This window comes from Pteropus alecto, unplaced genomic scaffold (genome assembly GCF_000325575.1).
Source record: "Pteropus alecto unplaced genomic scaffold, ASM32557v1 scaffold57, whole genome shotgun sequence".
Lineage (NCBI taxonomy): Eukaryota > Metazoa > Chordata > Mammalia > Chiroptera > Pteropodidae > Pteropus > Pteropus alecto.
In genome coordinates, this window is record NW_006442508.1 from 10,981,698 (window position 1) to 10,994,135 (window position 12,438).

General features: G+C 35.3%; 1 protein-coding gene across 1 annotated transcript in view; it reads left to right on the forward strand.

Annotated features, from left to right (window-relative positions):
* The window catches only part of THEGL (theg spermatid protein like), a 49,822-nt gene that overhangs the window by 5,378 nt on the left and 32,006 nt on the right, over positions 1-12,438 (forward strand). Inside the window, exon 2 of the mRNA XM_015597494.1 lies at positions 10,341-10,371. Coding sequence (XP_015452980.1) covers positions 10,341-10,371 — 31 coding nt within the window. The remainder of the gene's footprint in view (positions 1-10,340; positions 10,372-12,438) is intronic.

The window sequence follows — 12,438 nt, forward strand, 5'->3', positions numbered from 1 at the left end:
AATGGATTAAGGACCTGAATATAAGACCTGAAACAATAAAATGCATAGAAGAAAACATAGGAGCTAAACTCAAGGACCTTGAACTCAAAGAGGATTTTATAAATTTGACCTCAAAAGCAAGGGGAGTAAAAGCAAAAATAAATGAATGGGACTACATCAAACTAAAAAGCTTCTGCACAGCAAAATGAACTGTCAACAAGGTAAGGAGAAAATCATCTGAATGGGAAAATATATTTCAAGCAATGCCTCCGATAAGGGCCTAATATCCAAAATATACAAAGAACTCATACAACTCAATAACAACAAAAAGCAAACAATCCAGTCAAAAAATGGGCAGAGGACCTGAACAGACACTTTTCCCTAGAGGACATACAAATGGCCTACAAATTTATGAAAAGATGTTCAATTTCTCTAGCTATTAGGGAAAACCACAATGAGAAAGCATCTCACACCTGGTAGAATACCTATAATCAATAGGACAAGTAATAACAAATGTTGGAGAGGATGCGAAGACAAAGGAACCCTCACTGCTGGTGGGACTGCAAATTGGTACAGCTGCTAAGGAAAACAGTATGGAGGTTTCTCAAAAAACTAAGAGGTGATCTACCATATGATCCAGCAATCCCTCTACTGGATATTTACCCCAAAGACTTGAAAACCTATATCCAAAAAGATATTTGCACACCGATGTTCATAGCAACATTATTCACAGTGGCCAGGATGTGGAAGCAACTGAAGTGTCCTACGATAGATGATTGGCATACACAGCATATAAAGTAAAGTAGACTGGAGTATCATAGAGGACATTCACTTCATTTTTCTGAGTTAAATGGGATTACTGACCTCTTTTTAAAAGAAAAGAAACACTAAAAAATAAATTAGACTCAAAGTACTCATTAGAGCTACTTACCTAAAATATTTAATATTAAGTATACAGAACCTGGAGTATTTAATCTAGATTTATAAGGGATTAGGGAAGTGATTTAAAAGAAACAAGATCTCAGGCAAGGGTGGGAGTATGGAGGAAAATCATATTGAGTGAAATTTCAAAAAAAAAATTTAAAACCTTTCTGTAATTTGTAAGACATTTGCATGATTAAAAACCCAAAACAATATTAAGACTACAAGGAAATGTCTCACTAATTACCCTGTCCCCTCTCTTGCCTTTTACAGGTAACCACTTTATTAGTTTCTATGTGTCTATATATAAATACAAAGAAATACTGTACAAGATTCTGTGTGTTCCCCCTTTTATACTCAAAGGGTAGTATTGTTATACTTTTCTTCACTTTTTTCACTTGACAGGATATCTTTCCATATAAATACATACAGAGTTTCCTCATTTAAGGAAAAAAACAGGTTTCTGGGGAAAAATAGCATAGGTGATAGAGGCTTTGTTCATCCCTCTTGCAGCCAAATCAAAGTTGTAACAGAAACACAGAGCAAACAGTAAGCAAAGTTGCCTGGGATCTAGATGAATAGAAGCACTACAACTAGGGAGAGAAATAATTAATCAAACTGTAATGGTAGAAGGTAAGAGGAGGTAAAGACACGAGGCTGCCTGGTCCCTAGGGGCTGGGTGGGACAGAGGCTACAGTAGCAGCAACCAGCAGCTGCAGATGCCTCTTAAAGGGGCCGTATTCATGAGCAGACATTAGCGGTGACAGACCTGCTCACTCTGAGCACCAGTGCAGGGTCAGCTGGGGAGGGGGAAAGGGGGAGGAGCACCAAAGACTTACAGGGGACACTGAGTTGTCGGAGTGAGGGCAGGAGGTGAGGATCTCTCCTGGACAGAGGTGCTGGTGGTATCCATTGTTCCTCCACTGAACCTTTCCCCCTCCCAGTGTATGGTCTCAGTGCCGCCATAGTGGAGACGCCATCATACTGGATAACAGAGTTTGCTCCACCCAGAAGATTCACTGAAACTTCACCTCCCTCAACTCACGGCCTCATCCAAGCCACATGCAGGTGTGTCCTTGGTGAGTTGTGCCACTTGCTGAGCAGTTCCAAGACTCACACTGGTGACAGCTGGCCTTGGCTCCTGGCATGGACCCTTGAGGCAACTATAAGCACAGCATCTTTGGATTGCTTGCTGAATCTTAACAGGTGGCCCTGGAAGGGTAGAGGCTGGGGCTAAACTTGGCCTGCAGCTGAACCCCTCTCAGGACTGTGCCACTGGACACCTACTTCACAAATCCACACTAATAAGACCGGGAGGCTTAGGAGCTTTGCTTAATACATAGAAACAGATACAGAAAGGCAGCCAAAATGGGAAGACAAAGAAGCAGAAACCATATGAAAGAACAGATTCAAAATCCACAAATAATGGAGTCAAGCAATCTAACAGATGCACAGTTCAAAACACTGATTATTATAAAGACACTCAATGAACTTATGGGAAGAGTAGATGAACTCAGTGAGAACTTTTACAAGGAGATAAAAAACATAAAAATGGGAATGGAAATTATAAAAGGGAACCAGTCAGAAATGAAGAACATGTTATCTGAGATGAAGTGTATATTAGAGGGAATTAACAGAGTAGATAAAGGAGAGGACCAACCACCAATATAGAAGATGGGGAAGCCAAGGACACTCAATCAGAATGGCAAGAAAAAAGAAGCCAAGACTATAATAATAATTTAAGGAGCCTATCTGACACAAATGTAAAAAATATCCATGTTATAGGGGTACCTGAAGGAAAACAAGACGTTGAAGAGCTATTTGAAGAAATAATGATGGAAAACTTTCCTAACCTGGTGCAGGAAATAAACATACAACCCCAGAAGCTCAGAGAGTCCCCCCAAAAAGGAACCCAAAGAGGTCCATGCCAAGACAAATGTCAAATGCCAAAGTTGAAATACAAATAGAGAATCTTAAAGGCAGCAAGAGAAAAGTGGTTACTTATAAGGAAGCACCCATAAGACTGGCAGCTGATTTCTGAAAAGGAACTATGCAGGACAGAAGGGCTTGGCACAAAATATTCAACATAATGAAAACCTAGGATTTACAACCAAGAATACTTTATCCAGCAAAGCTATCATTTAGTCGAAGGACAGATAAAGAAATCCCAGAGAAAAATAAGCTAAAGGAATTTATCAACACCAAGCCAGTATTATGGGAAATGTTGGAGGGACTTCTTTAAGAAGAAAAAAACAAGTATCAAAAACAGGCTTAAAGAATGGTAATAACTACATTCTTATCAAGTACCTCAAATGGAAACGAATTAAATGTTCCAACCAAAGGATAGAATGGCTGAATGAATAAGAAAACAAGACCTCTACATATGCTGCTTAGAAGAGACTCATTTCATATTAAAAGACACATGGGCTGAAAGGAAGGGGATGGGAAAAAATATTGTCTTGATAGACCTAGGGGGTATTGTGCTGAATGAAATAAGTCAGATAGAGAAAGACAAATATCACGTGATTTCTCATATATGTGGAATCTAAAGAAGAAAATAACAACAACAAAAATGGAAATAAACTCATAGATACAGAGAATATTTTGAGGGCTACCAGATGGGAGGGGGTTTGGGGGGAGGAGAATAGAGAAAAATGGCAAGGGATTAAGAAGTACAAATAAATAGTTACAAAATAGACATGGAGATATAAAGTGTAGCATAAGGAAAATAGTTAATAATGTTGTAATAAACATGTAAGGGAGAAGAGGGGTACTAGATTTAGTAGTGTGATCACTTTGTGAGTTATATAGATCTCTAATCACTATGCTGTACAACTGAAATGAAGATATTATTGTATGCCAACTATAATTAAAAAAAAACTCATTGAATTGTAAAATAGAAAACAAAACAAACAAAAACCCCCAGCTACCTCATGTTCCATTACATGACTGTGCCACTACTGATTTAATACCTCTTGTTTGTTTCTAGGGTATTACTATTACAAGCAATGCTGTAATGGATAAACCTGAACATCATGTAATTTGGTACATGTACCGGTACCTCTGTAGAATAAATTTCCAGAAGTGGGATTACTAGAGTGTAAATATGTGTGTAACTTCAATTTAGCAAAATTGCCCTCCATTGGAGTTAATTTTGTATGCCTACTGGCAATAAAAGTTTCCACTTCTCCATAGCCTCACCATTGGAGTGTGTGGCCAAACTTTTGCCTTTTGGAAATCTAATAGGTGAAAAACTTATAACATGTTAATTAAGTTTTCATGTGCATTTGTTATTATATGAGCAATATTAAGCATATTTTTTGATATATATTCGTTCATGCCCTTTGCCTAATTTTCCTTTTGAATTGCTAGGGCTTTTTTTCCTATTTACAAGAGGATTAACCCTTTGAGATATGATGACATATCTTTTCAGTTTGTTGGTCATCTGTTTTTGCTTATCTTTATTTTCTTTGTTTTGCCATAAAAACATTTTATAGTAAAATTTATCAATCATTTCTTTTATGGTTTCTTTATTGAATCATAATTAGAGATTTTTCTACTTCTAAGTTACGAAGGAATTCACCCATGTGTTTTTCTTCATAATATATTTTTTAAAAAGACATTTAAATCTTTGATCCTTTTGGAATTTATCCTGGTATATGGTGTGAGCTATAAATCCAACTTTCTTAATGACCACTCAGATATCAGCACCATTTTCATACAGATGAAATTGGGTGAAAATGAACATGAAAAATAGATTTGAAATTATAAAAAAAGTCACAAAAGTGCAGACTTTGGGGTGTGAGAGGAGGGACAGCCTAATAATAGTTAGCTTTAAATGTGATATTTTTGAGCTTTAGTTTGCATAGAAGTCTCAGTTTTTGTTTGTTTGTTTGTTTTTTGTTGTCGTTTAATCACATGGAAAGGCTTGCCCTCTTTCTGACTCTGCGTTCTCACCAGCAAACAAAACCCTTCCCCATGCTCTTCCATCTCTTGTCCACATGACCACCTCCCCACCCCTCGCCCCAGTGCTAGGGAGCTGTGCCTACGAGAGGAATAAGGAAGAATAAATAGGATTGGATCATATAGCTTAATATATCATATCAAAGAACATCCTAATGTTAGCTTACATAGTCATACCCAATATAAAACTGGACTGCTTTAAGACTTGTCTTCAAAACAATGGTACACCTAAAACAATGCCCCCTACATCTGTTCTGAGAGGTGCTCCCTGCCATTTCCTTGTAAGTCATCGGTACCCCATTTTGTATAATCAAAGACTAGAGGCTGAGTAGCTCAAACATGGACTCCTTAAGAGGCAGGTTAGAGGGCAAGATGGAGAATAGTTATACTTTGATATTCATATCATGTTACAAAATGCTTTACTTCTACATGCAATAAGACTCCCTTATCACCTTTGAGGACGAACAGCTTTTCAATAGTGCTTTCTCCCAGCAGATGGCAGCCTTCTCATTCACATGGCTTGGATCATAGGCCGGATTATCTCCTTTGTTAGCCAGAGAAGGCAACATGAGCATCATGGTTTATGTACCATAGAATAAAATACAAGCATTTAAAGGGCATGATAGAACCATATGTTCTGATTATCTCTTAGCAGGAGATACTGTTAATCATTTTACTCAAAATCTTTTAGAGCTTCTTGCTGTCGACCCACTAAATATTTAAGCTTCCCTAATCATCTCAAATATATATTTTTTTACAGTTGGTTAGTTCAAAGAGGCCTCGAACAAGGGCCACATGTTGCATTTTGGATTTATGTGTCTTCTGCTATTCTTCATCACAACCCTTTTTTAAAACACCATTTATTTGTTAGAAAAATTGAGTGAAAGATTCCATATTCTGAATTTGATTTGTTTTTTGTGATGTCCTTAACTTATTCTTTGAGATCCCTACTTCTTGCAAACAACGTAGATTAAGAGGCTTGCTTAGATTCAGAGTAAATTGTTTTGTGTAAGAATTTTTTTATGGGTGATGCTGTATACTTCCTCTTACATCACAATTTGAGGCACATGGTGCCTAGCTCTCTAATTTACGGTGGTCCTAAAATTAGTGAGTGGGTTCAGGTGAGGTCAGTTTGATCCCTCTATTATAAAGTTCCCCATTCATCTTTCATTGAATAGTTTTAGCAGCCAGTCTCATTCACTGCCTAGATTCCATTATTTTATTAGGGGTAATATAGGGCCCCTTTCGAACCTAGGTTTGATGCTGTCACTGGAAATTATGTTACAAGTGATCAGAACCCATTCATGTAATGTAAAAGTAAGTGCTTTAAAAAAAAAATCATGCTGTAGGTGTACTTTTATCTTCATAATACAATCACTATATTTTTTTGTGTTTCTATTTTGCTTTTTTTTTTTTATTAAGTTTACTGGGGTAACAGTGGTTGATACAATCATATAAATTTCAGGTGTACCTTATCATTTGACATTTGTATATTCTATTGTGTGTTCACCACCCAAAGTCCAGTTTCCTTCAGCTACCATATATTTGGTCTCCTTTACCCACTTCACCCTCCCCCTATCCCCCTATTTGACCCCCTTTACCCTGTTTACCTCCCTCTTCCTCCTCACCCCACTAGTAACCACTACTCTATAGTCCTCTGGTAACCACTAGTCTATAGTCCATGTCCATGAGTCTCTGTTTGTTTGTCCTGCTCATATGTTGCTTTTAGGTTTAAATCCCACATATGAGTGATATCACGTGATTTTCAACTTTTTCTGTCTGGCTTATTTTGCTTAGCATGATTATCTCGAGGTCCATCCAGGTTGTCGCAAATGGCAGTATTTTATCTCTTCTTATGGCTGAGTAATATTCCATTGTATATATGTACCACAGCTTCTTTAGCCAAGCATCTATCGTAGGGCACTTTGGTTGCTTTCATATCCTGGACACCGTGAATACTGCTATGAGCATCGGTGTGCAAATATCTTTTCAGATATGGGTTTTTAAGTCTTTGGGGTAAATAGCCATAGAGGGATTGCTGGATCATATGATAGATCAATTCTTGGTTTTTTGAGGAACCTCCATACTGTTTTCCATAGTGACTGTACCAATTTGCAGTCCCGCCAGCAGTGTATGAGGGTTCCTTTTTTTTCTCCGCATCCTCTCCAACATTTGTTATTACTTGTCCTTTTGATTGTAGCCATTCTACCTGGTGTGAGATGGTATCTCATTGTGATTTTGATTTGCATTTCCCTAATAGCTAGCAATGTTGAACATCTTTTCATATATTTGTAGGCCATTTGTAAGTCCTCTACGGAAAAGTGTTTGTTGAGGTTCCCAAGAATAATTACTAAACCCATTAAAAATTTCTTCACCTCTCCTTTCTTTTTATATACTAATTTTTGTAGGGAGAACTCTATAATTATTCCATTCTAGCATTTATTGAAGTTGTTTCAGGCTAATATGTTTTCCTTGACTGTTTCTTTGTTGGGAAAATCAAGTAATTGAGAAAGTACCTCACGAGATTGATTCCTAAAAGAACTTGCATATAAGGTAAACTCTTTTCTGAGAAATAATTTTTGGGAAAAATTGTGCCTTGTATTCAGTCATGTATGGTACTTTACTGGAAACTTATTTTTCTTAATTTAACTTGGTTTTATGAAACACATATATCAAGAGTAAAGTTTGAAGAAGGAAAAAAAGAAAATAGGATTCTCTTCACCTATTATCAAGTCTTATAATTTATTTTATGCCTGTATAATACTAATGTGACTTCACAAGAGAAATTTCTTTCAGATTTGAATATTAGGAAAAGTTGGTGGTTTTGCTTTCAATAATAGAATGCTCAGATACAACTATACTGGGCTTTATTATGTATTCTTTCTTTGTTTCATTTTATTTTTCTTTCCTTCTCCTGCCACTATTTTTTCTACTGTCCTTGATTTTTTTTATGTTAAAACATATAATATTCTATTGTAGTGTATGTGTTTATGTAAGCAAATTTAAATCTTTTTTAGAAGTGAGGGGAGGGTATAAGTGCATAAATAATGAAAATACATGTGAGTGCATGTTGACAGTTAAGTTCTCATTTCACGAATTTCCATAGTTGGAACCCTTAATAGTAGATGCTTCTTTAACAATTACTTAAACAAATGTTTTTTATTCACCAAGTTTAAGTAGAATCTTAATTCTTGAATTTTTAGAATTAATAATAGCTACAATTTGTTGTATATGTATGTACTATGTTTTGAGCACTATACAGTGTGCTTTACATGTATCATCTTATTTAACGTTCACACAACAACCTTTTGAGGTAAGAACATGAGAAAACTAAGGTACAGATAGCGTAAGTAAACTTGCCCAAGATCAGAGTTTAGAGCCAGGAGTTGGTTCCAGGCAGTCTGATTCCAGAGCCAGTGGTCTTAACCCATGAAATGATAACCTGCTAGACCCCAAACTTGTCTGCTTCAAAAAATACTAGTGCTCGTGTCCCACGAGATTGTGATTTGATTGGTCTGGGGTTTGGCCTGGGACCTGCAATTTTTAAAAGATCCCCAGGTGATTCTAATGTGCAGACAAGTTTGAAGAGCATCGTTAGTTAACAACACTTGGGACATAAGCTAATAATGGCCACCTGGGAGCAATGCCATCCTACCCATTACTGAAATAACATAAAAAATGTGTTTCTAAAATAAATGGCGAAAGCTCTACCTATAGCATGAATGGGCAATAGAAAAGAGTGTTATTCATTCATATTATCAATATTTGGAGAGGTTTTCTCCAAAAGGATTAATTCAGTATTATAGTGGCTCTCTGACCAATAAAGCTGGAAACCACTCTTGGTATAATAATACATGAAAAGTCTACAGAACAAGGGCTGTGTGTCTCATGGGTCACAACATGACTAGGCACAAGGGGCGTTTTCTTATGCTCCTCTCCCCTTTTCCTTAGGCTTGAGTCAGTTTAGCCTTAAAAAGTACAGCAATAGAAAATATCTGAATTCAAAAATTCCATTTTTTTTTTTAAGTTTATAGCCTATCTCCCACCAGGTTGTAAATTCCTTGAGAAGAGAAACCACCTCTTACTCATTTTTGTTCTCTCAGAACTGGCACCATGTTGCACATAGTAGAAGCCCAATCAGTACTTGATTGATGTGTTGCCTGCAGTTCTCTACTGAAGCCATTGATACCCTGAAGTTGTAACTAAAAATTCTAACTAACGACCACTCATATACTGCCTGTATCTACTATATGCAAGGTGCTTTACATATATATCACTAATCTTTAGAAAATCTATCTATTATCTTCCTGTCTGAGAAGGGGAAACTGAGTCTCAGAGAAGTTAAATAATTCGCACAAGATTGTGCAGCTGAGTAACAAAACTGGGCTTTGAGCCATGTCTGTTTGATGCCAGAGGACACCCACTTTCCTTTACCCAAACACTCCAGAGGGTAGAAAATGTTATTTCAAAACTCAAATGTGCTTCAAAACTCCCAAAAGGAACAATCTGGAACAATCTGTCATTATGCGGATAAGTTGGCCTGTATGATCTACATGTTCCTACATTAAAAAACGAAAAACAAAAAACTCCTTCCAAACATAAATTTTAATTTCTTAATCACTTCTGTTTGAGACATTTCAGATGTATCCAGTTTTCTACTGTTAAAGATGAACATTTTTATGCATAAATCTTTGCTGACACTTGGAATTATTTCTTTAGGGTACATTTTTAGAAGTAGAATTAGATTAAGGAATATAAGCATTGCTGACTCAAACTGCCAAATTATTTTTCATAAAATGTACTAATTTAAATTTCTACCCACAGTATACAAGAGTACTTGTTACCCTTCCAGCATCATCTTTTGCAAAACATTTTTGCTAATTTGATATTTATAAAATATCTAATTTTTATTTGCCTTGTTTTGATTACAGGCAAGTTTGAACTTTTTCTTATAATTATTAGCCTTTTATATGTCTTCAAATATGAATTCAGTTACTATCCTTTGTCCAATTAACTTTTGACACCTTAGTGTTTTTCTTATTTATATTTTTATACTTTTCAAATATTAAGATTATTAAACCTTTATCATATTTGTTGCCAAATATTTTTACAAATTTTTATGTTCTCTTCAAGTTTTACTTTTTGACACATAGAAATCTTAAGTTTTAAATACTTTAATCCATTTATATTTTCCTCTATATCTTTAACTCTTATTAAAGATATTGAAATTCAGTGATTAAGTACTTATTCTTTTATTTTTGCTCTAATTCAGTTTTTTTTTTTAAATTTTTTATTTATCTGCTCAATTTACCTGTGTGGTTTATTTTAGTATGAGGTGTGACATATTTGATTTAATTTTGCCATTCCCCTAAGTAATTATTTTTCCTAACTCCTTTCTCCATTGATTTGTGATGCTACCTTTATCGTAACTTTGAATCTGATTAAATCTAATTTTTGCTTTTACTTTCTTTTTGCAGATCCTGGTCCTTGTGTGTTTTTAAGGAAATGGTAAGACTATAGCTGTAGTACTATTTTTCAAGACTTTAACTGGTGGGCCAACCTAGCTGGATGGGGCAGATGCAATCTGGGGCATTTGAAGTGAAAGCTTATCTTGGGGATTTTGAGAAGATGCCTGTGCTTTCCCTTTGCCATAAGTTCCTTTTCTAATGGCAATTCCTGTGCAAAAAGGAAAAAAGAGAGAGAAAGTGATTAAGAAATGAGAAGGGGGAGAAGATGGAGATGTAGAAGAACTCTCCTTATATTTATTCAGTGTTTTACTTGTTTGCCTAGGTGTTACATACTAGGTCTAAACCTTTAAGGAACTTGAGATTCTGCTTGACAATCTCAGGTCATAGATTTTGTGAAGCCCAGGGTCAATGTATCCCAACCCCCCTTGCCTCTAATTCAAGTACAATAGCTAATGAAATTTCAAGACAATATCCTCTGTAAAAAAAAAAAAAGTGTGCGTGTGTGTGTGTGTGTGTGTGTGTGTGTGTGTGTGTACATCCAATATACAAAATAATGCCTTCTGAAAATAGATGCTTACTCTTCTCTTGGCTAAGATACAATTAAAAGAGGTTACAGAATAGAATCATTAAAGAGAGATACCAAGGGTTTATATCATTGGTTCGCATAGATGAAAAATAAACAATATCAGATTTTATTTTTATCCACTCTTTTAATAAGTACGTTAAAACCATTCATATTTATTATTACTATTTAACATTTATATTTATTCTTATTATTTAAACTTATTTTGCATTTTCTATGTATTACGGTTTCTAGTTTTTTCTCATTTCTTTCAAGCACTAAATTCTGCTATTTTATTTTTATGTAATTCTCTGCAGTTAAAAAAATTTTTTTTTCTCACAAGAATCCCGAGAAGTTGGTAGTGTAGACATAATCAATTGGATTTTACTGAGAAAAAATAAAATTCAGAGAAATTGTCATTTTTTCAAGGTTGCATGCCAGAGAGTAGAAGAGCTGGTAGAACTTAAATTTACTGAGTATTACCTTGAGTGTCCATTTTAAATACCACATTACTTCAAATAAATGCATCTTGAGTGAGCAAACTCACCTATGGCTAAATAGACAGTGAAATAGTTTATACCTAGAAAAAGACTGCGAGGAGGGTGTTTTTTGTTTTTTGTTTTTAATTTGTTATCATTGTAGTTGTACTATTTCTGGCTTTTGATTGTTAATTTGGCTTGAGTCTATGAGGAAATTGTGCTATCTCCGTTATCTATTTCTGTCCCCCATACTTTAAAAATTCTTTTTAAATAAATGTGCTGTGCCTGATTATTAAAAAAAATTGTGAATATAAGCAAAATAATTAAACGTAAAAGAGTATCTGACTAAAAGAGTTTTAATTACCCTATCAATTCAGACATGAAATCATTTCCATGATTGTCATTATATAAACATATATTTATTGCTCATATCCAAGATAAAGATTTCAAAAACTTTTGTAGCCGTTGGCAAACTATAGGAGAATAATTATCAGTGAAAACAGAAACGGCAATGTAATCCTCTTTTTTAAAAATCTGCCTTCAAGAGTTAATATCCTTCAACCACCTTCTTTTGTTTAGGCATAGGCTCATGACTAGACATTGTGAGATAATGAAATATCCAAGAGAAAAGGGAAACCTGTGTTAAGATGCACAGATGTAGGTTGGAGATGTAGCTGTGGTGTCATAATGCACAATAGGTGAACAAAAGGGAAAGGTGTTAGATCTTCCTACAGAATTAGCAAATGTTAATAAGATTACTTCTAACTGAAATAGCAACCCACTTTAAGTATCTATAGGAATAAACAAGGAAACTTTCAATGGTCTTGTATAAAACCATATATTAAAAAAACAAAACAAAACATTTTTAGCTGTTGAAGTAAAGGTCACAAGAAAAATCTTGGCTTGGAGGCGATGATGGAAGCCACAGACTAACTTACTTGAAAAGATTAATATATAATAAGATGTTTTGTCTGCAACTATGGCTTTCTTTCTTCCCTGGGAACTTGGCTCAGGCTATCTCAGCAGAGTTCATGCAGTACCCGCATGGTGAAGCCATTCTTCTATT